The sequence below is a fragment of the Saccostrea echinata genome, unplaced genomic scaffold (assembly GCF_033153115.1).
Source record: "Saccostrea echinata isolate AGI-Se365-2 ecotype Australia unplaced genomic scaffold, CSIRO_AGI_Sech_v1 ptg000014l, whole genome shotgun sequence".
Taxonomy (NCBI): Eukaryota; Metazoa; Mollusca; class Bivalvia; order Ostreida; family Ostreidae; genus Saccostrea; species Saccostrea echinata.
Genome location: NW_026889763.1, coordinates 17,072,171 through 17,096,502, shown reverse-complemented (window position 1 = coordinate 17,096,502; position 24,332 = coordinate 17,072,171). Strand labels below are relative to the sequence as shown.

At 32.4% G+C, this 24,332-nt stretch overlaps 1 protein-coding gene and 1 non-coding gene across 2 annotated transcripts in view; both read left to right on the top strand.

The window, feature by feature from the left end:
• LOC133186547 (adenylate cyclase type 6-like) overlaps window positions 1–19,487 on the top strand; it is a 35,780-nt gene extending 16,293 nt beyond the window's left edge. The window contains exons 5-20 of the mRNA XM_061321778.1: window positions 730–857; window positions 1,297–1,458; window positions 2,067–2,169; window positions 2,249–2,302; window positions 2,547–2,608; window positions 4,443–4,589; window positions 5,228–5,315; window positions 7,314–7,403; window positions 7,591–7,844; window positions 8,378–8,453; window positions 13,778–13,936; window positions 14,312–14,449; window positions 17,122–17,214; window positions 17,853–17,958; window positions 18,063–18,187; window positions 19,285–19,487. Of these exons, the coding sequence (XP_061177762.1) occupies window positions 730–857; window positions 1,297–1,458; window positions 2,067–2,169; window positions 2,249–2,302; window positions 2,547–2,608; window positions 4,443–4,589; window positions 5,228–5,315; window positions 7,314–7,403; window positions 7,591–7,844; window positions 8,378–8,453; window positions 13,778–13,936; window positions 14,312–14,449; window positions 17,122–17,214; window positions 17,853–17,958; window positions 18,063–18,187; window positions 19,285–19,407 (1,908 nt within the window). The 3' untranslated portion in view covers window positions 19,408–19,487. The remainder of the gene's footprint in view (window positions 1–729; window positions 858–1,296; window positions 1,459–2,066; window positions 2,170–2,248; window positions 2,303–2,546; window positions 2,609–4,442; window positions 4,590–5,227; window positions 5,316–7,313; window positions 7,404–7,590; window positions 7,845–8,377; window positions 8,454–13,777; window positions 13,937–14,311; window positions 14,450–17,121; window positions 17,215–17,852; window positions 17,959–18,062; window positions 18,188–19,284) is intronic.
• On the top strand, window positions 9,347–9,427 carry Trnal-uag (transfer RNA leucine (anticodon UAG)). The gene has a single exon. It is a non-coding gene; the product is annotated as a tRNA-Leu (tRNA).
• Window positions 19,488–24,332: the final 4,845 nt, after the last annotated feature.

Below are 24,332 nucleotides of genomic sequence, written 5' to 3'. Positions count from 1 at the left end.
ATACCACTTCGTGGTGTGAGACAAATTTTCTAGTCGGCGAAAAGAGTTTTGACACTGTTTATGGAGATAAAAGAAAATAAAGACAGACATCATAGAAGAAAATATTAATAAACAGTTTGCTAGTGCATTTTCTCTGAAAGTTGAATGCGATTCTGGAGAGGGATGTATACTCCATGCAGCCATGCAATTCGGAGTTAAATACCTTGTGTAAATATTATACTACGGGTTAAAAATATTATTACAGAAACAATTGCCTGTGAATTATTCTCATAGAATAAATCTTGGCATTTAAAAAAAAATAAGAAATACACTATTTTTTATTAAGGTTAATTTCTAAGAATAAGGTTCCATAAGGTTTTTAACATAAAAAATCGTTATTTTCTAATACAAGTGTTATCAACATAGAGACACATACATCTATACACTGTAATCTCTGATTTCTGTAAATGACATGGACATAGTCAAAACTAAAAAAAAAAAACCCGTTCTTTCTGATCAGAATTAATGTTGTTAAATGTAGAATCATCAACTTGAGATACGATTTTTCACAAGATTATTATTTTGATACTGAAGTGTCTGTCATCATGAAAGAGAAAAGAGATTCAATTTTAGTATATGAAACCAATACAATCTCACAGGCACTTCTACCTTCATAATGTAGAATTTAAAATTATAAAATCCTGTCGTGTTTCGATGGCAGAAAACGGTAAGCTGTTTTCATTTTTACAGAAGCATTTTATGGAGGAAGTCGGCTGGTCCCTAAATGAGTATAGTGTCGTCTGCGGTGCCATGGAGACACGAGCGGACCACCCTATACTGACTGTCTATATGGCTATGGCTATGTTAGATTATTTCAGGTATGTTAAATAAACAACCAATAGCAACACTTCATGCTAAACAAACATTCTGTTTTCACAAAAAGAATTTGGTCAGAAAGCATGTCTAGACCAAAATCTCTATCTGTTGTCGTACATTAGACGTTGATATTGGGCAAGTGGTTATACTATTTTTAGTACATTTATCATTGACCTTGACTACAACCTTCTTAATCTTTTGTTCCAGATTATTTTTCATCTTTTAAATATATTAACTTATAATGATTAGTTGTCACCATAAACGAATGTCATCGTATACGTGCCACCATGACCTCAATATATCTTTTGCTTCTAAATTCATCTCAAGAGAGAATTTGAGTTTGAAACTGTTTTAAACATTTCTTGTTGGGGTAATTTTCTTTGAGTTACTAGTATTACAATGAATGTTGTTTGTATAAAGATGAATCGACAATTTTTGTAGGGAACTGAAGCAGAAAGTAAAAATTCCTAATGTACATCTAAAGATTGTCGTCCATACTGGGGATTTAAGTACAGCTGTCTTTGGGATCCGTAATTGGAAATATGACCTTCTTGGAAATGATGTCATCAAAGCCAAAGCCTTATTAAAGCAGACTCACAACGGGTAAAGAATAAAATCACTGGTTTGCTCCAAATTGATATTATGTTTTACAATTTCTATAGAATTTACGGAGAAACCTTGTAGTTTTCATATCAGATTCTTCCTTGTTAAGCATAATAACACCAGAACCTTTAATTTGATGTTCCTAAGGTCAAAGCTTATTATTCAAGTCAAAATGACAGGTTATTTTTTAAATTCTGTTGGTAGGAGAACACAAAAATATGCAAGAGTCGGTGATGTGGTTTTTGATATTGATTCTTTTACATGTATTTTTAAATGTCCATTTTGAAATTTTTGTAAGAAATGAAAGAACTGAGGATTTCGAGCTCTGAGAAATCCAACTAAAAAAAACTTTCTTCTATAACATATTTTTGATAGTTTGATGTATTTCTTAGTTTCTTTAAGACTGGAATTATATATTTTGATTGTAAAATAGGCAAAGGGAAAAAAAACTTTAAAAAAACAACAACAAAATATAAAACTTTCCCTGTTTTACTTTTCTGTTCATTGAAAATATAATTTACATCTGCAAGAATGTTGAACAGTTCAACGTAAATCATAAATCTTTATTTAAATTCTTTTTCTAAATATAATTGACATTGATTGTACAGACAGGTTCTTATCTCCAGCGCTACCAGATCAACTCTACATGACGAATTCATCATAGAGACCATCTCAGAATCAGCATTCTCTGTCAAATACGTCGTCAAACGGGTAATTATCCTGTGATTAAACACTCGGATTGGAAATTAGCTAATGAGAATACATAGCTTAAAGGAAATGTTTATTTCAGTTCAGTTCCTCTGATTATGAAATGGGAATCGCGGCTCGCAGAATTCACAGAAAGGTAAATGTTGCCAATTGACATCGGGAAGTGAATTAAAAAATTACAGACTGAGACGGAAAAAAAACATGGATCTTAATCATGATCTTTTTTCATCACTGATAATTTATGTGAAAGTTAATTTAAAAACCAGACTGGTTTAGTTTTGAACAAAAATATGACACTAACCATTTAGAAAGATTAGAATATTTTTTTAAAAAAGAAGGTTACTAAAAATACAGTTTAAGAAATAAGTTATTTTCTTTAGCAACTAGAAGAGGACGTCCAAAAGCTCAGAGATAGGAGCATAAAAATTCGTGAGTTAAAAAGGTTGGTTATTACTAAGTATATGAAATTGAATGACAGAATGTAACTGTAAATTTGCTATAACAAAAATATGGAAACATAAACTAAAGTATCAACAGGGGGTATAAAGTAACCTCATTTTTCAGTGAGATGTATGCAGGCTTTCAAGAATGTATAGAAAACACGATATAATTCGTATTCTTTGTTGTGTTTTGGACAGAAATGTTTGGAAATCGTTGCATGAAAAGTTTTATAACATGCTGGAAACTATCCTTTGATTGCCATATTCTTAAATTGTGGTTCCTTAAATTCCTCATTGACAATATCCTTGTAGTTTTTGGAGAATAGATATTCCAACAATCTGTTGGAATTCCCATGGTGACAAGTGTAAGTCCATTTAAACAATACAAATTATGGGCAAAGCCAATACCGACCTCTGAAAACATAGGTTGATCAGGGGCCATGGACAAGTAAGCATCTCCCATAGTGTGCCCTTTTTCATGTTAGGTAAACGTGTACACACAATGTAAACATTGTATTGAGCTTTGTCATGAAATGCGGAGAGACCGAGACCTTATTTATAAATATGAAAACTCGGATCGACCTGTATTTACTGAACAAAAATACATCAACTCCTCTTTTTAACACATAGGGAATAGACATCAAAACAAAGTAAGCTGTTATAATATCATTGTTATTATCAGCACAATTGGTATGACGTAACAACAAATAACATAAAAAAAATGCTTTGTGATTGGATGTATTCCTTCAATATACAGAAAACACAATGATATTTTTTAAAAACAGCTGACTTTGTTTTGATGTCTATTCTCTGTGTTAAAAAAGAGAGAAAACTTTGTTTCAATTATTTTCAAATTTTGTTTTTTCAATCTCTTTAATATAGCCTTTTCCTACGGTCAATCCATAAATATATCCGCAGAAAAGCAATTCGTGCTCGGTCGATGTGTTTTTGTGAAGTCAATATATCTATGAATTGACCTCATGAAAAGTCTGTATATGTAATATACCATTATCATCTACATATATGATTTATATCTCCCGGTTGATACAATGAGTAAGGGCATGTTCTACGTATGAACAATTTCAAAAACGAGACAGCCTACTGACAAAAAAGTTGATGACACAAAAGTATCAGTCTCCTTTAAAGTCAATTTTTTTCCGAATTCTTTGTCGATATAATGACCTTGTCAGCAAAAACAATCTATCGTGGGGTCGAATATTGACAAGTCTTTTTTTTAACCAATTGTTACGTCATTATTTTCATACTGAATTGTCAGAGGATTTGTCCGTATATCAGGTCATGACAAGGGGAAAATGGCGTTCGACAGGGGATGCTTACTTCTGCATGGCACCTGACCCTACTTTTATTTTTCCAGAGGTCCATGTTTGCTCTACTCACAATTTGTATTGTTTTATTGGATTTTGAGCTTGATTATTGAGCATTATCTTCACCTTTCATTTAGATAATTTCCAGACTCGCTTGATCATTGCAAACATTAGTAATTGCATATTTTATCGCTAAAAAAAACTTAGGTTTGTGCCAATTGCACAAAATGTACAATAAAACTCAGAGACATTTTAATCTTTCGTACATATATGAAGAAAAGAGGCCGTTTTCTGGCGTCTCGTGATTATAGGAAACAGAATTTTACTCTTATAAACTATTCTTTGCTCAAATGCATTGAAGTCCTTTAGTTACAAATGTAGTTCCATCGTAAATCGTCAAAAATTTCTCGAAGTAAATGAATGTATTTTACTTATATTTCTATGAAATTACTAATTTACTTTTAATGTAAGGGTGATGGCATAAAGTTAAAACTAAAAACCTTTTTTGCAGGAAACGATCAAGTATACAGACTTTATACCAGAACTCGATTAAACACGTGTGTGACAGAAAAAAGGAACATCTGAGTGTGGTCTATATCTGTCTTTGTGTTGGTTTCATTCTCACAAACTTTTACATCAACACCGTCATCTCTCATACGTAAGTCAGTTACATTCCCATATAAAATGAAACAAATCTTCAATACAAAATATGTAACTTACTAAATATTTTCTATATACATCTGTTAACAAATATTTTTCTTAAATGAATAGATGCATTGTTTGTTGTTATGACAACAGAACTTTAGTCTGACAGGAAATTCTACTTGTGAAAAATTCATCATTTATAGGATTCTCACTAATTTGATATTTACATAGATGATTAAATGCACCTATATAGGGATACTGTAATAGTTACCTTTTCAGCTTGTTTTGGAGAAATGTAAGCTACCTGTAGTCACATTTGAAACAAAAAAAAACTCTTTCATTTTGAACAGCCTTAACAAGTTCTATCAAAACAACATTGCTTTAATATTATTTCTTTGTAAAAAGTTACATTATATAGTAATTATTGGTCAGTTTATACGTGGTTGCTTAATCTTCTTTGAAACATTTCTAGTAATCTTATTCTTCATATGGCATCACAAAATGGCGAATGTTAAAGAATTTAGTGGTGTTCTTTTAATAATCAAAGTTCTATAAGAGAGAGTGTCGTAATGGCAACAGGTTCAGTATGTACTGTTTGTGATCGCTCTATCATGATTAGCTGGAGCAGTGTGATGCGTTTATTTTTTTCAGTTCATCGACAGACTTTATAGTTCTAGCCATATCGGTACTGTTTCAACTGAGTTTTATCCCCGTTAATCTCCTCATTGGTAGAAAAGAGGTGAGTTTGTTCTAGAACAATATAAAAGCTAAGCTAATAACATTGAAAATACTTGTTTTGTTTTGTTTTTTTTGTTTCTTGGTTAGGGTTTAAAATTATTTGGGTTTTTTTTCATGTCAACAGGCCTAGGAAAACGCTTAAAATATTTATTTGTTTATTATGCTGTATTTATGTCCTAAAACTATTTACTTCAACATGTTCTTTTTTTATTATTTCAACGTGTTTATAGAATTAATATAATAATACCCGTGGGACTACATTAATTTCATTAAGATTTCATTACAAATCTTAATGGTGACTTCGATTTTAGTGCATAGTTTCATTGATTCGAATATTTTGAGTAAGCACATGACGCAATGATCATGCGGCATTTAAGAAATGAAGTCCGCGTTTTCGTGAATGTTGCGGGATAACCTCCGAGGTCGAGAAATGTTGTTTGAAATATAAAAGCCGAGGCGTTAGCTGAGCTTTTATTATATAATTTAACGCCTCGGCTTTATATTTCAAACAACATTTCTCGACCGAGGAGGTTATCCTGCATCATTCACGACAACAAGGACTTTATTTCTATTCAACTAACAGCTCTAAAATACGTTTCACCTATAGAAAAACGAATGTTAGGTCACCATGTCGCGATTTCGCTGTTCCATTTAACACCAGAGGACCAATTTGTTCGTTTACTTGTATAGAATGCAGACGATTTAAGCTTTTGTTGGGTTAAAAATATCCTTTGATTGTTTATAATTTGTTTGTAGCATAAACTGATTAATTTTTATGAATGTATAATAGCAAAATCAGTTGTCTATTGCATTGCTTTATCAGTAAAATCACGGAGTGTAAATGTTTTTGGGAGGTCCTTGGAACAGCCCAACTTAGCTATAAAAACCCACATTTTTCAGCTGTTTTCTCTTTAGACTGCGAAGACGACACATCGATATGGTTTAAATGAATATTAGATTTTACAGTGAAATATTCATTTCATCAGTCTTGTTTAAAGTCATCATTTCGTAAATTCTATGGTCGATACAATGACCTTGACAGTAAATACAATCTATCATTGAATCGAATGCTGTCTGAGGTTTTTCATACTCATTGTTAGGCCATTATTTCCTCACTGATTTGTCGACCGATTTTCCCGTTATTTCCCGATCATGACAAGGAGCACATGGCGGGTGTGACCGGTCGGCAGGGGATGCTCACTATTCCATTGCACCTAATCCCACCTCTGATGGTTTAGAGGTCCGTGTTTGCTCTGCTCCTGATTTGTATTGTTTAATGGACTTTTGAGCTTGAATACTGTTTGTTATTTCCATATACATGTATTTCAATTCAACTGTACAGCTTTGATATGTGTTTCTGATCTGATAATTTTTTTATGACGTTCGAGATTTATTGGAGAATAATGTCCGCGGCATTTCTTTGATCTCGGCAGAAACCGGATGTAAGCGCCGGCTTAACAGCCTCAGGGCTTGGAGAAGGATTTTTTAAAAACATCTTTCTTTTTCATATTTCAAGAATCACATATAGTTCCTTTATCTTGGTATTAGGACTTTCTGATCAATCAAGAGTGTTTTGTTTGTTTGTTTGTATGTTGTTTAACGTCCCTCTCGAGAATTTTTCACTGGAGACGCCACCACTTGCCGGTGGAGAGCTGCAAATTTTGTCCTATACTCGGCACTTACGGCCATTGAGCAGTGAGGGATCTTTTTCGTGCCAGCACCTACTGCGACACGGGACCTCGGTTTATACGGTCTCATCCGAAGGACCGGTCTCCACGACCCACAGTGGGATTCGAACCCGCGACGTAAGGATCAACTCCTTACTCCGCGACTCTAGAGCAGACGCTCTAACCACTGCGCCACGCGGGCGACCAATCAAGAATGAAAGGTCATTGAAATTGACTACGATATCCGGGTACTGTTTCTGTTTATCATATGATTAACTTTTCTGTTTATTGACTTTGACATTTTGGCACGTGTTTCTATTTTATTATTCCAGGGTCATAAGTCGATTCTAACTTTAATATTTGGGCACTTGTTTTTGATTGGAGTCGTTGCTTACTTCAGTTTTTCAACTGTGATATTATTGGTATGTTGATAATTTTATTTAGTGTTTTAACACATTTATAATCTGAATAAAAGAATAAGTGTGTCGTTAACAATGTATTTACCTTATTAACAAAATTAAGAAACATATCTTCAGCAAAAGGAAACATTAACTTTTTATTTCTTTCATTTTCTGTTTACATGTAACCCATTCTTTAATTTCTTTTCAGGTAGATTGTAAAACCAAATTTTTATCATACAACGATACAACGGTTCTCGCCTCTTCACCGCTCAATGATGACATGTGTTCTTTCCAGTCCTTTCTCACAGTAGCAGCTAGTATTCTGTTGGTCGCTTTCTCCACCTGTGGTGTGATTGGACTGGCCAGCAAGCTTTGTTTTATTACTACTATTGCGACACTACACTATCTAATAAATCTCACTGTCTTTCCTTCATTTTCTAAGTGGTTTTTAGATTATCCCGGGTGAGTATTATTTTTCTTTATTTCTGATTTTATTGTAAGTTTGATTGTCATACTGTTGCCTTACTGAACTCGACATATTTGCAAATAAGTACTTTTTAAGTAAATATTTTTTTTCCTTTTTAAATCAATTGTGAATTGCACTGTGTGCTGTGCCTCTACTTACTATTTAAGGGATATTTTAAAGTTTTATATGAGTAATTGGTGGCCTGTCCCATTTTAAAAATTGATCGAAAATTATAGAAAATTAAATGAATGATTACTTTATAAATAATTTAAACATTGCCGGGATCTTTTAATTAATCTTCATTATCCTAGTAATATCTCAAAGATACTGACATTTTGCATAAATCTTTTTTTTGATACTGTATCTTGCTGAATGGTCACGACAAATATTATATAGTAACGTTTTTAAGAATATGAGTTTTATCACTTGCTCTTCTCTATTATTCTCCACAATTTAAAAAAAACATGTCTAATTATTGTCTCATGTAAAATGAAGAGGAATCAAAACGCGTGACAATGTTTGTTTACAGGTCATCAGTGCCAAATCACGATATGACGGTTCACTTTAGTGGAATTTGCGTCTGTGTCCTCTTTCTTAACATACAGGTATTCTCTTAATCATTCTTCATTTACACTCATTTACATTCTTACAAAACTTGAAGGTTTTTTAAATCACCATCTTCTGAAATTTCTCAGGAATCACTTTTACTGAGCTAAGTCTTTCAAAATCTTTCTTCTGGAATTTCGTCTCATCATCTTAATTAATTATATCAGGCAGATGATTTATTATTCTCCAATTAATTTTCTTCAAAACTCATTAAACATAATGGAATCCTATCGATTATGTTTGTTTTGAGCTTTTCTTTCTCTCTCCCAAACTAAATTAGCTTTACTTTATCTTCATATGAAATGTGTTTCTCTTTCTATTTATCTAACATCTAGGTTTATCTATAATCAATCATCATTGAAGTTTATCTTTCTTTCAATTGACTTAACATACTAATATATTTATTAGTATTTTTATAAGGATTAACACTAACTAGAACATGGACGCTTAGACTCCACAAAATAAAGTATAAGGAATAATTTAAAACATAAGCTCCTTATTTTTAGTTTTGGAAAAAAAAAACAAATAAAAGAGCACTTTGTTAAAGTATTTGAATTGATCTCCCAATCCATACTTTTTCAATCTTATGGGGAAATTAATGTTGTCCTTTGTTTGAGTTATTAGACTTAATGCAGGTGTTATTTTGTTTTAATCAACTTTTTTCTTATGTAGGAATTTCATTATCTTTTAAAATAATCTATATGTATTTGAATGATTTTTTTATAAATATTATTCGTGTGAGCTTAGATGAAATAATTATAATGCATCGTTCTTTTTCACAATGTAAAGCATTGTTGCCTTACCTTTAATTAATCAATTATAAATAGTAAGCTAGTATTTATCTATTATTTATTGACTGATATGAACTTTATTAAATTGATTGTAATTTCAAGGTAGCGTGGCCGAGCGGTCTAAGGCGCTGGTTTTAGGCACCAGTCTCAATGAGGCGTGGGTTCGAATCCCACCGCTGCCATGATTATTTTTTCATGCTTTTTTATGTGCTGACCGTTGATTACTACGGGCTTAGAACCTCCATGACCCTATATCACACCAACAAAATCACACAAGTTAAATTGATGCATAGCATCAAATCGGCCGCAAAAAATATATTTAGCATTTTAAGTATTTCCACAAGAAAGAGTCCAAATAGAAAAAGAAGAAAAAGTATACGATACATTTTTATTGCAAACTGTACACTTGCCTAACTTTTCTATGCATTTTTTTTATACTTTAAGGGGATGAAGGACACATGGTCACATGACTCTGTTTAACTACGTCATAGTCTCCGTTTATATAAGTGCAAAACGTGTAAAGCATCAGTTCTTGTATAATTTTTTGACAATTTCTTAACTTTTATTACCATCTTATATAAAAAAATTAAAAAGTTTTAACATTTTGTAAACATTAACAAATTATGAAAAAGATTGATCCACTCCTCTGTTTCCCTAAACTGCAAGTCGGTGACGTCATACACGATCTGTTAGTACAGCAAGATCATACTCGGTGAACAGAGGGGCGGTATTATTATGTAAAAACAGGTCATAATCAGTATATAATGAAATATTTTGAGAAACGGGGAACACAAAAATGATTTTTGCATGGCTGATGACGGAAATCTTATGTAGGTATATCTTATTTCGCTTATTTAGCTTACGTGTGACGTCATAATTGGTTTTTCCCGTACTCGAGAAATGTAACATGACACGTTTTTGTCATGCTTATGTCCTCTTTAACGATGTCCTGTGAAATAATGAGGTCAGCTTCATCATTCGAAAGTTAATCAATAATTTGAAGGATTTGCATTTCAACGTAAATTAAAAAATTTTGAATGATAGATTTTTTTGTAAATTACGTTTTTTATTGTTTAAGTTGTCTTAAAAAGTGCGCACTTTTCCCTATCCAGATGCAGTGTGATAGACAAAACTTGCTTTTTCGAATTTTAAATCCTAGTTATACTCTGAAATATTTTAAAAGATGCATGTCCACTTTGATATTTTTTATGTATGCTTAAAAAATCCCATTATGGACAGAGTAATGCGCCCGGAAACATGGAGAATTAAAACTCCACTTAGATACTGTAGGGCATATTATTTGTCAATCAATATCTCCAAAATAAGGTAAGAAATCTAATGATATAACTGCTTTAAGATATGTGGGACATACTTAATTAGAAATATACAAAATATGAAAAAAATTGAATGACAAGTATTTTTTCAGCTCAAGGTCCTTCTCCTCCTTAAATTTCAGTGATCAATTGTTAAATATTTATTTAATCAAAATAAATAAATTCATGGAAATTAAAATCGGACTACGCGCGATTAAAAGAATAGGAATGTATTATTGTCAAATTAGTTGATTCAAAGACAAATGCTACAAATGTCTTATCTATATATATATTTATTAACTTCAAAAATATAGCAGCTGTTTAGGAAGTCTTATTTAATAATTAGATATTTAAAGTTTTATTTTAAAATTAGATAATTAAACGAATTGACCAATATTGATTTAGAAAAAAAATTAAATACACCCCAAGAAAATTTTCTCTCAATTAAAAGCATAATGAATAAATTTCCCTAAATTACAGAGATCATGGACGTTTTGAGCACTTCAAAATTATATAAATGTAAAAACAGATGGCTTCTGCCAGTAATACTTCTTGATATATTTTTACAAAGCTTTTCAAAATGCGGGCAAATTAAAACAAAATGATATTCATCCCCTACCTCTCCTTTACAATTCTACATATTCTATTCTCCCTGAGTATTTAATTATGTCGTCCTGTTTCAATTTGAAGATTATGAGAGGAAAGCTTAATTCGACTTATTTGTTTTTTGTATATAGAAGGTATAGGCTTACAAAGATAGTGCTGTGAAGAAAATTATCTACAACATGTTTATAAATACATATATTACATTTTGATGAACCATTGATTTCTTCCTTTACATTTTGGACACTAATGTCAAACAATCTTTGTTTTATAATTGGGAAAAAAATTACAACTTGCTCTATCTTATTCACACCAAATATATCCTAACCCAATTTCATACAATTTTTAAAATAGACAACAAGGTGATATGTCTGTAGCCTAAGGCAAACCCTGTTGTCAGACTGTATATATATATATAAATGTGCTTTATAAATAAAAATTAATTTCATTACAACGTGTATTGGTAACGATCCTCTGATAAAACTAATGTCCAAATAACTGTATCTCACTTCCATTCTCAATGACCGTGTAGTGTAGGGCAGCGCCGCGAGAATTCCATCGGCATCGAAAGCAAGTTTTTTGACTTGCCTAAATAGCCGAGCGGTCTAGCGCGCTGTTCCTGTACTGCTAGGAGACAGATTCCGTAGGTGGAGAGTTCAACCCCGGGCATGGGCGGAAGTGGGTATCCTCATAAAAAAGTGAATTTCTTTGTGCTTTATATATATATATATATATATATATATATATATATATATATATAAAATATTTAATTATTTTAGTTGGATATAGTGAAAAGCACAAGTAAAAATAAAAAATTCCCTTCTCGCGAGTACACACACTCACACACACACACATATAGATAGATAGATAGATAGATAGATAGATAGATAGATAGATAGATAGATAATATTATTATTATAAACTTAACCACCCAAATATTTTCACTATGTCTACTGAGAATGAACAAGGTTAAGATTACTAACAGTGATCTATCTGGAAAAAATCTTCAAACAATACAAATCCGTGAACAGGGCATAAAACACGGACTCCCGGGAATCCTAGAGATGGGATCAGGTGCCTAGGAGGAGTCAACTTCCCCTTACCAAAACCGACCCTGAGCCCTAGCTATTGATCAGGTAGAGGGAATATTCCATAATCAATTTTAGTATTAAAACAAAGGCCTTACAATTGGTATGAAACTCGTCAGCCAAAATATGACGAGTTATATTTCCTTACAAGGTCAGTATAACGACTATAGAATTTACGAAACAATGACTTTAAACGAGGTTGTTGAAATCACTAGTAGCCTGCCTTTGATTGATAATTGATCGTACTCTGAGCATGCTCTTTAGTATCAAATAAGTTGGGAGATGTAAACACCATATGCAGTTGATAGCGGAATAGTTGAAGTCATATCGTCATACGATTTAGTTATTAGTATGCACTTATCGTCAGTAAAACATCCAAATATGAAACAGATGTGGCAGACTTTGTGGTGTCTTTTATTTTGAGTTCACTGTAATGTAAATCTTTTTTTTTTTCATTTTCACATTTCATAACCTATTTTTATCCCCTTGTCAGACAAAACGACAAATATAGAATTTTAAACTGAGTGTTTTCCCCCTTTTTTACATTTCACAATATGAGGTTATATAACCACCAAAGATAATAAAGGTACATCATACAATTCCGTATGGAAATTATACGATTATAGTTTTTGTTTAATTCAATTTTGAAGTATGGATAATGATTTCCTACATGTAGTATATGCTATACATCTGTGGCAAAGTCATGGGAATTCCGATAGATTGTTGGATGGAAAACCTGGTCTGCAAAATCTACATAGATGTTGTTAATGAGAGACTCAACATTCTTTTTATTATTAACCACAGAGTACTTACATTAAGAATTAAAATGATTTTTGCAGATGACAATTGATAAGTATGCAAATTTATGAGTTCCACACATTTATTTTATTTATTGAAGAAGAAATTGTCTTTGATGCCAAAAAGCCGGGTTTTTAAATTATAGTAGGGAATGTATGTGTTTATCAATTAGATGTTTCAACCTCAGATCTCAAACCTGTTTGTTTATGGAAATAATTCTATACAGCTCTACATTTAAGAAATTAAAGGTATATATTCCAGTGTCAATCTTTATTTGATATAGATGAGGTGCAAACACCAGATTTGGATAATGTTCGTACCGTTACCTACATGTCACCCTCAACATTTGAATTGATTTAATTTTATATTAATCTTTGCTTAATTGATCACTAGAAACACTCATATTATGTAGGAATACCTGTGTCTTATTTATACTTTTTAGAAAAATTAAAAAAAAATGTACCGTATGTTCCAGCCAAAACAAAACAAAACAATAAAAAACTAATAATATCCCAAATAAAATATTGTAAGTCAATGAAAAAGGCAAAGATCATTAACGAAGCCCACATTCTTTTAAACAATATATACTGTGTACAGGGCAAAAACACATGGTCACTTCTAGTCAGGTTTAAACTGACTTCAAATATGGGACAACCCAAATCAATTAAACTGGTGTTCCTCGTAAAGATTTTGATTGGGTCTCTGCATTTATTTGATGCTTATGCTGTAGATCTCCAGTCTTTCCAGTGGGCTAGTGGCTTTAACCTTAAGAAATAGACGAAAAAACCAACAGCTTTTAGACTGTAAACAGAAATACAGATTGCTGGTGCTAGAATGCTTTCCATTTGAAGTAGCGACCGCCTTTCTTAACTTTGTTGACCATCATAAGGTAAAATATGCATTGTATATATTATACTTCTGCACGTCTAAAAAGAAATTGTTTTGCACGAACTGTTTAACCTTAAAATTTGAAGGTAGAATATATGTTAGGTTTCAGGACCTGCGAGTCCCTTATAATAATGATTTATTAGGTACTCAATAATGTTGTTTGGGACACAGACTTGTATATATCTTTTATTGCAAGTGCATTGTGATGAAATGAAATTTAAAGTTTATAAAATATAATTGATCTTTAAATCATTTTACAATCTGTTTGATATAAGAGGAATATGTTTATGTAAAATATTTTAAAATTACATCACCGTCAAATTCATTCATGTATGTAATCCATATATGTATCTTATTGTTCTGTTTCCCTTTATAGAGCGTGTTTGAGGGAACATTTAATGATGTCGGTGTTGCGATCCTTTCGATGCCTTCTCATGAAGAAACGCTAGATTTGGACAATGAAACATCCGAGATTGATGACAAAATATTACAAATTATTGAAAAAATAGATAAGGTGCTGTATGAAGAAACACTAGATTTGGACAATGAAACATCCGAGATTGATGACAAAATATTACAAATTATTTAAAAAATATTTAAGGTGCTGTTTTAATGGCAAAAATTCATTACCGAGGCCTTTTTAAAATTTTTATTACTAAGTGAAATAATTATAACTGATAAGTGAAAAGTGAGTCAGATTAATCTTGATTTTTAAGTTTACATTTAGGTTTTGCTCCATTTGATTTTTGTGATTTAGATTTAATGAAATTCTGCCAGAAGCAACAATTTTGAACAAAATAAAACTAAAAGAATTTCATCAGACAAAATTATCACAATTCTGAGGAAAGTTGATCTTTATATAGTATGGAGTTAAACAAAAATGATGCAAATGGCACTGATTTATGGAAACGTTGATCTTGCATTATTCTAACCCCAAATATTTACATTATTTTATTGAATATGAAAATGTGGATGGAATTAAAGTGTTATTTTGCACACCACATCACACAATCTCTATAAAATGTCTCTTCAACAATATCAGGAACGTCCTTTGAAGTATCACGGCCTCCAAATGTCAATTAACGTGTTATATTAAGTAATTATTTACAACTACTCAGTATCTCCGGATATTTCAGTCCTCAATAGACATGTCTCTACATAATTGATTGTACTTTTGTCATGAGGAAAACTTTGTTTTAAAATTATATTAAAAATTTATAATTACAATATTTCAAACATCAATAAAAAAGTAGAGTCTTAGTGCTTTCATATTCTAAAAAAAATGTCCTCTGAGAGTGTAAGTATTGAAAAGCAGGCTTTGTGAAATTGCAATATTCTTGAATTTTGAAGAAAATTTGTGTATTTGAATACCTTCAGCAAAGAAATAAAGTATGAGCCCACCTCTCCATCCGAAACATAAAACAAGGGTTAGAATCTTCTGAAACAGTATTTTTTTTTCATTATATAATCGAACATTTGGATCAGAGGTTGAAGTCTATGCAAAATATTGAAAAACAGCTTCAATTTTTTACCATTTTGGAAGAAATTTTCAGGATTTGAGGATAATGATGTAATTCATGATCTCATAATACATGGAACTACGAGAAAATTACGAGAAATTTAAGAGATATGCAGTCACCAAGGGTCCAAGTGAAATGAATGTATTTTCAACGGAAACAGCAGTTTTGATTTTTCACAAATCCACAGGGTAAAACAAAGCCCCACGCGAACATTTAATTTAATACTTTATCATTTTGTCTTTCACTTATTTACAACTTTCAATTGTTACTGAGTACATTTATTAGTCATGTACTTTTTGATAATTGAAAACTGTAAGTTCGTGAAATAATTTTGTCATAATAATTTTCCCTTGATCACGTGTTATTTTTCAACCAATTAGCATCCTGCAGAAGTTATAGCAAGTGTAGATATTAATGGTGAAGTCTATTTTATTAGCTTACTCTAAACAAAAGCTCGTTTGATCTCTCAGATCACCCGTCGTCTGTGTCCGTCTATATGACTGTCTGTAAACTCAGGGCTCTAATTGGCGACTAATTTAGTCGCCATGGCGCCTAAAATATTTGCTTAGCGCCTAAATTTTTTCCATGAGTCGCCAAATTGGCGACCATTTTAAATTGACTTGGTGATCGTCGAATTCCGGAACTTTTAACATTTCTGAAAATTTTGTTTTTCTGTAGAAGCGAAAAGACATTTAAAAGAAAAAAAATTATTTTTAGCAATTGACCTGTCGTGTTTTCTTAGTCACCTCTTTGATTTTTTAGTAAGCACACGTGTGAACAAAATTTTATTTGCGTTGCGTCATGGGTCCATACATGTATATTGATAAAAATTAACTTTTAAAGTTGGCACCTAAAAAAAATTGCCTGGCGACTAAAAATTTGCATTGGTGACTAAATTTTTTGGATAAGGCGCCAGCTGGCGCCTAAATTTTAGAGGTCACTTAGAGACTTGTAAACTTTTACCATTTTCGGTTTCTTTGGGCTAATTTCAACCAGACTTGACACAGAATAGTCTTGGGCAAAGTAATTTTAGTTTTGTTAAAAGGGCCATGTTGTTTTAATCTGTACATTTTTGTAATGAGAAAAAACACTATCAAAAGTAGCGACAAATTGAAATTTACACAATCAACTACATTTGTATTCAAACTGTTTTGGCGTGTATTATAGAAATTATGTTAATTTGGCAAAGAACGTTGCATACATGTATATGTATAAATACAATGATCTCGCAATAATACCTCCACAAGCACCCCTTCCCCCTCCCCCCACACAAATTCAATATGAAAATCATGAAGGAATAGAGTAATATAATATTGCATACCAGAACACAGTTTCTCTGCAACGATTTTAGGGTAATTGGCCCGATCCTTTGAAGTAAGGAGGCTTTCAAATATCAATTAACATGCATTAAATTAAGTAATTATTTACTTCCACAAAGTGATCTCCGGGCATTTCAGTCTCTATTTCCTCAATAGATATTCCTGTAAAATAATTGTTTGTACTCTTGTCAGAGGGATTTTATCCTTGATGTCTCGTTATTTTTCTATCAATCAGCATTTTGCTGTATAGATGAAAGGGTTTGTTCTCTCTATAGAAGGTTTCTCCTATTTGCAATCATCATTTTTCAAGGCTGCGACATTCTAATTACTTTTCATCGATTTTACAGATTCTGCTGGAGTTTTCGTACAGCATGGTACATCGGGTAGCCTCTTCTGTGACGTCACACACATTTATCAGTGGAGTGAGCTATGGCGTCCAGGTGCGTTTTCCCGAAATCATTAGCAATTATTTATCTGATAATGTTCCAAACAGTGGCTTCATATAATTAATGAAAGCTGTCTGAAATGCTTTGAAAGGATTTAGAGGAAATCATTAAAGTACTAGTATGCAGTTCAACTTAACAGTACTCACTCTTGTACAACACATACCTGTACTTTTATTCAATATGGCTTTTTAGCTATACAATCCAGTAGATTTCAAGTTCTATATCATCATGATTATATTTGGATAACAATTCATGACAATAAAAGTTAAAGGAATTGTAATCTTTTAAATATTTTTTTGAAATTTGTTTAATTTTAATTTGTTTATTGCTGTAATAAAAGGTCATATTATTCAGATAGATTATATTCAGATTTATTTTTAAAAAATAGTCTTTTTTGCTGCTTTCGTGTACATGTATTATTTACTACAAAAATAAAACATTCCTTGAAAAAAAAGTTAAACGTGAATTATGGAACATGGGCTACACACATATTGTTTGCTTTACTGAACCACAGAATTAAGTATATTTCCTATCATCCCTAACCAGGTAACATACTAGTATCTTTTATACATGTAATTAATATATAAAAATTGTTTTAGTGTTCTTTACAAAAATTTCGATATAATTTCTAGGATCATCAAGATGTGGAGGATTACAGACATCTAGATCAATTGATGAGTTTTGTGAATCAAGTTCAAAAGATATGCTCAGAAATGAATGTTGAAAATATGAGAGCAGGTAAATAATAAACAATATGACGTAATAACGATTGTCAAAACATTTAATCATTGTTTTTCTGCACACGCGCCAAAGATAAAAGCATTTGTGTTTAATATCGTTAGGTGTACACTTTGGATCCGCTTTGTCCAGTATCGTAGGTGGATCCAGAGCTCGTTGGGGTGTTTGGGGAACAACCGTAGATATTGCCAATGGAATTCACTCTACATCAGGACCAAACGCAATTAAGGTATTTTGTGTGAATAAGAAAAGAATAGTTAAAGATTTCCCTTATATGTCCGGACTGAGCAAACAGCAGGATATGTAGGCAATATACCAGGTATATAGAGAAACATGTTATAAGTTGGGGTATAACGTCAATATCTATATGTTCATATATATGCTCTGATTTTGCCACTTAATAGTGAACCGATATAATTTACCAAGTTTTTTTTTTAAGAAGAAGAAACTTTAATGAACTGGTATTCTTACTGAAATACTGTGTTGCTTGTATAAAGTAGTATCATTTAAATAGTGTTCCTCTATATTTTAGATGTTTTCATTAAAACGGAGCATATTTTGGTACAGGGGGTTCAAAATTATTGAAATGAAAGACGATGTCCTCTTTAAAGGAAAAATAGTCCAGAAGAGTCAAAATTAGGTTGGGTCATCTCAACACCAATTAGCCAGCAAAATGAAACTTTAGTAAAAGGTTCCTGACATAGCTTAGCTTTTAAGTTTGCTCAAATCATTACCCAGGGGATAGGTTGGGACCACAATAGGGGATTAGAAAATATATAGGATTTTTTAATTTCCTTCTGAAGAACAACTGTGCCATGATTAATCATATCAAAATGTTAACATCCTCGGGTACCGCAGGTTCTTGGCTTGGGATGTAGGATTGGCTATGATATGGATTCTCAGTTTTATTTTAATGGGAAAGTATGAGGAAATCATAGAAAATCTTCCCATGAGAACGACAGGGTCATGATTAGTCATATTATTCTGTAAAAATTTTCAAGTTAGTTTGAATCATGGCTCGGGGTTGAATGGGGGCACATATGGAATCAAAACACGGGAACATGTAGGAAAAGAATCTTTTCAAGAAACACTGGGCCATGATTTGTCATATATAAGTGAAACATTCCAATATATCCCTTGGCGTAGGGTCACGATATGGAGGCAAAATTTTCCATAGAAATTTAGAGGGGGAAAAAAAACTCTTGAAAATCTTCTTGTGAAGAACAGCAGGGCCAAAGTGACCAGATGAACGTTTTAGCCCATATGCCTCATCTTAAATTTTGCAGTTTCAGCGGATTTAAATTGTTTTATATTTATTTTTAACAGGTGTCAAAGGAGGCTACAGATATTTTGGAGACATTTGGATACAATTTCGAAAACCCAGAGAGTTTAGAAGTTGCTGATGTATCTGTAACAGTTTTTACATACAGAGAATCTTCACCCACTTAAAAGTATAATGCTGTGTCGGAAAATGCACAATAATGATTGAAGTATCGGTAATAAACTTTGGTCAATTTCTGGAATACTTTAACACCATTCCTTTGTCATAAATTTCTTAAATTTCAAAACACAAATACCTACCTCTAACCCGTGGCAAAAAAGAGCATAATGTAAAACATGTGAATGATAATTGATAATAAATTTAACAAAATATTTTCGCTTGATTATGTTTTATGGAAAATGAATTACATCTGTAAAGGATTTTGCTAAACAGAGAATATGTCAGTCAAAATACGATCTAACGATAACAGACCTGCCTACCCTTCCGCTTTTGGCGTAATTCTTCCGCTTTTTACCACGTAATTACGCTGTTACGCCATGAAATTTAAGTTTACGCTTTTAAATATTTTTCCTAGACAACTTAATGAAAGGCTATCGTGGAAGTTAAAGTAAAGGCTTTCCTAAATAAAAACGAGAAGGTAATTAATACTAATTAATCGGGGGTTTCGGTTCTTCACGATTTGATTATTTACGATACAAACAACATACGTAATATACTTTGTAGTTATGCCTTCTAAACGGGTGGCATGCCAAAATTAAGAAAAAAACTTTTGAATGAAATGTGCAATAAGTAAAGTCGGTTTAATTTTCAATTCCGTTTATTCTTACACTGCTTAGAACAACACTGAGACAAGTAAATGTAAGGAAAACAAAAACGAAATAGCGCAATAATGTAGAATTTGTATTAACATGCAAATGAAACTTTGAATTATGTGATTTTCTATAAATTTTCCAAAAGTTCATTAGGCATGTAAATCAAATAAATTTGATATGACTGCATTTAGGATACCAGTTTTACAACACATTGCCTTTTTTCAATAAATGATTTGAAAACGGAACATTCATGCTTGCTTTGTTCAATGATGTACAGTTACAGGTTTATTTAGACAATATAGTATAATTGCAAAACATCAAACTAAGGAAACATAAAGGATTACGCCTTAATCTCTGAAATTCCGCCAAAATGAGTATTGAAATTACACCCTCGCAATGAAAAGGGTAGGCAGGTCTGCGATAGGTAAATTTGCAAACAAGATCATTATAACGACCAAAGAATGATCGAAAGGATTGTTGAAGGCCCTATAAAAACAACCTATGTATTAGTAGCCTGGTTTGGTTTAAAAATTAATCATACTCAGAACATACTTTTGCGTACCTAATGTAGCTAGGAGACATAAAAACATACGCAGGGGATAGAGGAATTATACTACATGAATAAGGGTTGACGATGGAAAAGCTGACGTCACACTATCTGTCATATAGTTTAGTTGCCAGTTCCGTATTAAGATCCAAATATGAAACAAATTTTGCAGAGCCTGGTGTTTTTTTTATTTGGCAATCACTAGGATTTGTCGAGTCGACATATTATATGAAATGAAATGTGGAGATAACGTTAAAACTATACAAATCGAGAAAAAAAAGCAAACACGGACCTCTAAAAACATCAGAGGTGGGATAAGGTGCCATGGAGGAGTAAGCATCCCCTGTCGACCGGTCACACTCGCCATGTGCTCATTGTCATGACAATTCAGTGTTTAGATAATGGCCTAACAATTAATATGAAAAACGTCGACTTAATGATAGATTGCATTTGCTGACAAGGTCATTGTATCGACCATAAAACTTGATGACTTTAAATGGGAATGTTGATATCCTTGTTTCATCAACTTGTTTGTCAATAGCTTGCCTCGTTTTAGAAATTGTTCATACGTGGAGCATGCTCTTGCGTATCGAATCAACTGGGAGATATGAACCCCGTATGCAGGTGATAAAAGTGTACTGACACACAAAAGAAACGCAACAAGCAATAAACTACAAATATCTTATTTTTTATCTAATGATTTTCAAAAATGAATACAGTAAGGTAAAACTTGATTTAAAATCATCAGAGAATTGATAAAAATGTTGAATGTTATCTTTTTACTTTATAAAGTAACACATGCATGTAACTGTTACCCCCCCCCCCCCCCTTTGGCCATTCAAATACAGCGTGCAAGTCCGCCATGCACAGCATTTGCAGCTCGATTTCTATGATGCATTAGGTTCATCAAACTCTTGATCTGATTGAAAAAAAATATTCTTTGGCATTTTTAGTGCCTGTTTTTCAGATGCTAAGGTCGAATTTTCTAGAACCTAGCGCAGTGTAGTAACTCTTGGACTTCCGGTCCACGGACTCTCATTCATACAGGAGCCTGGTGAGGCGCGAGGTAGTGCATGTTTCCATCTGCAGCTCTCTTTCATCTTAAGTTATTTTTGAGAATTTGCAGCTAGAGCAATGGAAATGCGTACTGAAGTCATTTGGGGGAAGCCTTAGCATCACTTCAGGAAAAGAAAGGAGATTTTTTTCGGAATATTGCTGCATTACTTATGATTAACAGATACAAACGTTTGAAAACCCAAATTAATGCCAAATGATTTGTTAACCATGCAATTTTTGATTTCTGTTTAGAGGACTTAAACGTAACTTCCGGTAATGGTATAAATCAAGTACGAAATTATTACCTATATATAATTTTCCCCGTAAAATAGGAAGTTTCTTTTGCGTTTCAGTATATATATTGCTACATAAGTAAGGGAAGTTGACGATAGAAAAGTTGAAGTCATCACATTTATCATAAAGTTTTGTTGTTAGGTAACCATAAACGTCTTTTTTCCAGTAAAATATCCAAATATGAAACAGATGTGTCAGACTCTGTGGTATCTTTCATTTCGAGTTCACTGGAATAGATCAAGTATATTATCTACTTCAGAGCACTTGTGTGTACGATCAGAATGTTTTTAACAAAATAATTTTGCAAGTGACAAAGTAAGTATATTTACCAGTTCCATTTTTATTGAAAAAGCAGCTGTCTATAATATCAAAAAGCCTGGACTTTAATTTATCATGGCAATGGTTGTATATAGTGTTGAAAAGTCGTGCTTTTTGATGTTAGTGGTTGGTAAAATTTTGTGATTTTAAATTTTGTAAATGTTCCTTGGAGTTTTTAAGTATCCACATCTGATTTACACAACTTCTCGAATATGTTGTTATACAGTACTCCTGAAGTTTCTCCTTCGTGGCTGTTAATATTTTAGTGAGGAGTAAATAAAGAGGCTTGGTAGAACATTTACTGGAACCCGCTTTGTATCTTTGTTTAAATAGACTTTATGAAGTTTAGGAATCCAGTATAGACATGGTCATTCAAATTCATTTTTATTTTTGGAAATATTTAGAGTATTTAAAACTGACATAGGATTTTGAAGAATTTCCTCCTTAGAAGTGGAGCTATGGGTATAAGTTGAAAGTAACTATTGTAAATTGATAAAATCTTCCATGCACGGATACATCTAAATGTTTAAATGATGGCCACAATAAAGGTTTTCTTCTCATATAGAGTTTTTGAATATATCCTGCTTCATAAGAATCTAAAAACAAGTAGGCTACAAAGGAATATAATTTATAGTACCCGCCGGAATGCCAACAGATTATTTGAAGATCTGGTCTTCGAAGACTTCAAAGATATTGCCATTGAGGAATACCAGCATCTTTCAATAGATGTAACAACTTTAGAGAACTTGTGTGTAGAAGCAGAATGATTTCAACAAAGTAAGTTTGTAGTCTTTTTTGGTTATAATAATGTGGCAAATTATCATATTTAGCTAAATTGTATTTTAGCTCAGATTTCCTCTGAGAGTTATCTCTCTTAGATTTAGAGCCTATCGAGAGAGACGAATTTAACTTGATACTACATTTAATTTTTTTGCAGGTAAAAACATATTTAAACAGTATATTTTTTTAAATAAAATTTATGTCAATAAATGTATGTGTGCTTTATTTTTCTTTTTTGAATACGTTACAGAGCGTGTATACTACGCCCTTTCAGCCTCGTGGCTTCAATAAATAAAGATAAAGATATTCCTATGCAAGAGATTGATATTCAGTTGGTTCTGTCCACTTAGTCATTTCCAGAAGCCTATCTGGTTAAGCATTGTAATGTACTTAATCATGAAAATTCAAAAGCTAATAATTTCTGGTTAAGCATTTCTAATGTACTTTATCATGAAAAATCAAATGCTAATAATTTCTGGTTAAGCATTTTTTATGTACTTTATCATGAAAAATCAAATACTAATAATTTCTAGATTACTCCTAATTTAAATATGGACATAACGAACAGTATTCAAGCTCAAATGTCCATTCATACAATACAAATCAGGAGCGGAGCAAACGCGGACCTCTAAAACACCAGAGGTGGGATCAGGTATCATGGAGGAGTGAGCATCCCCTGACGACCAGTCACACCCGTCATGCGCTCCCTGCTATGATCGAGAGAAACGGGAAAATCCGTAGACAATTCAGTGTGCAAACAATGACCTAATAATTAGTATGAAAAAAGTTAGTCAGCATTTGACTTAATTAATGAAAGATTGTATTTGCTGACAAGGTCATTGTATCGACCATAGAACTTATGAAAATTATGACGATGACTTTAAAAGAGACTTTTGATATCCTTGTTTTATCAACTTCTTTGTCAATAGCTTGCCTCGTTTTAGAAATTGTTGGTATGTTGAACATGCTCTTACGAATTGAATCAACTGAGAGACACAAACCCCATATGCAGGTGATGAGGGTATGTTGCTACGTAAATAAGCGAAGTTGACGATTGAAAAGTTGAAGTCATAACGTTTATCATAATTCTTAGATTTATAGATTACTTCTTAATAACTCGAATAGTCTTATTTATTCTACATCCCCTCCCCCCCCCCCCCAAAAAAAAAAAAAAAACTTGTGAACAGGGCAAAAACACGGAATCCCAGAAATTCCAGAGGTGGCATCAGGTGTCTAGGAGGAGAAAGCATCCCCTGTAGAACAGTCACACCCGCCGTGAGCCCTA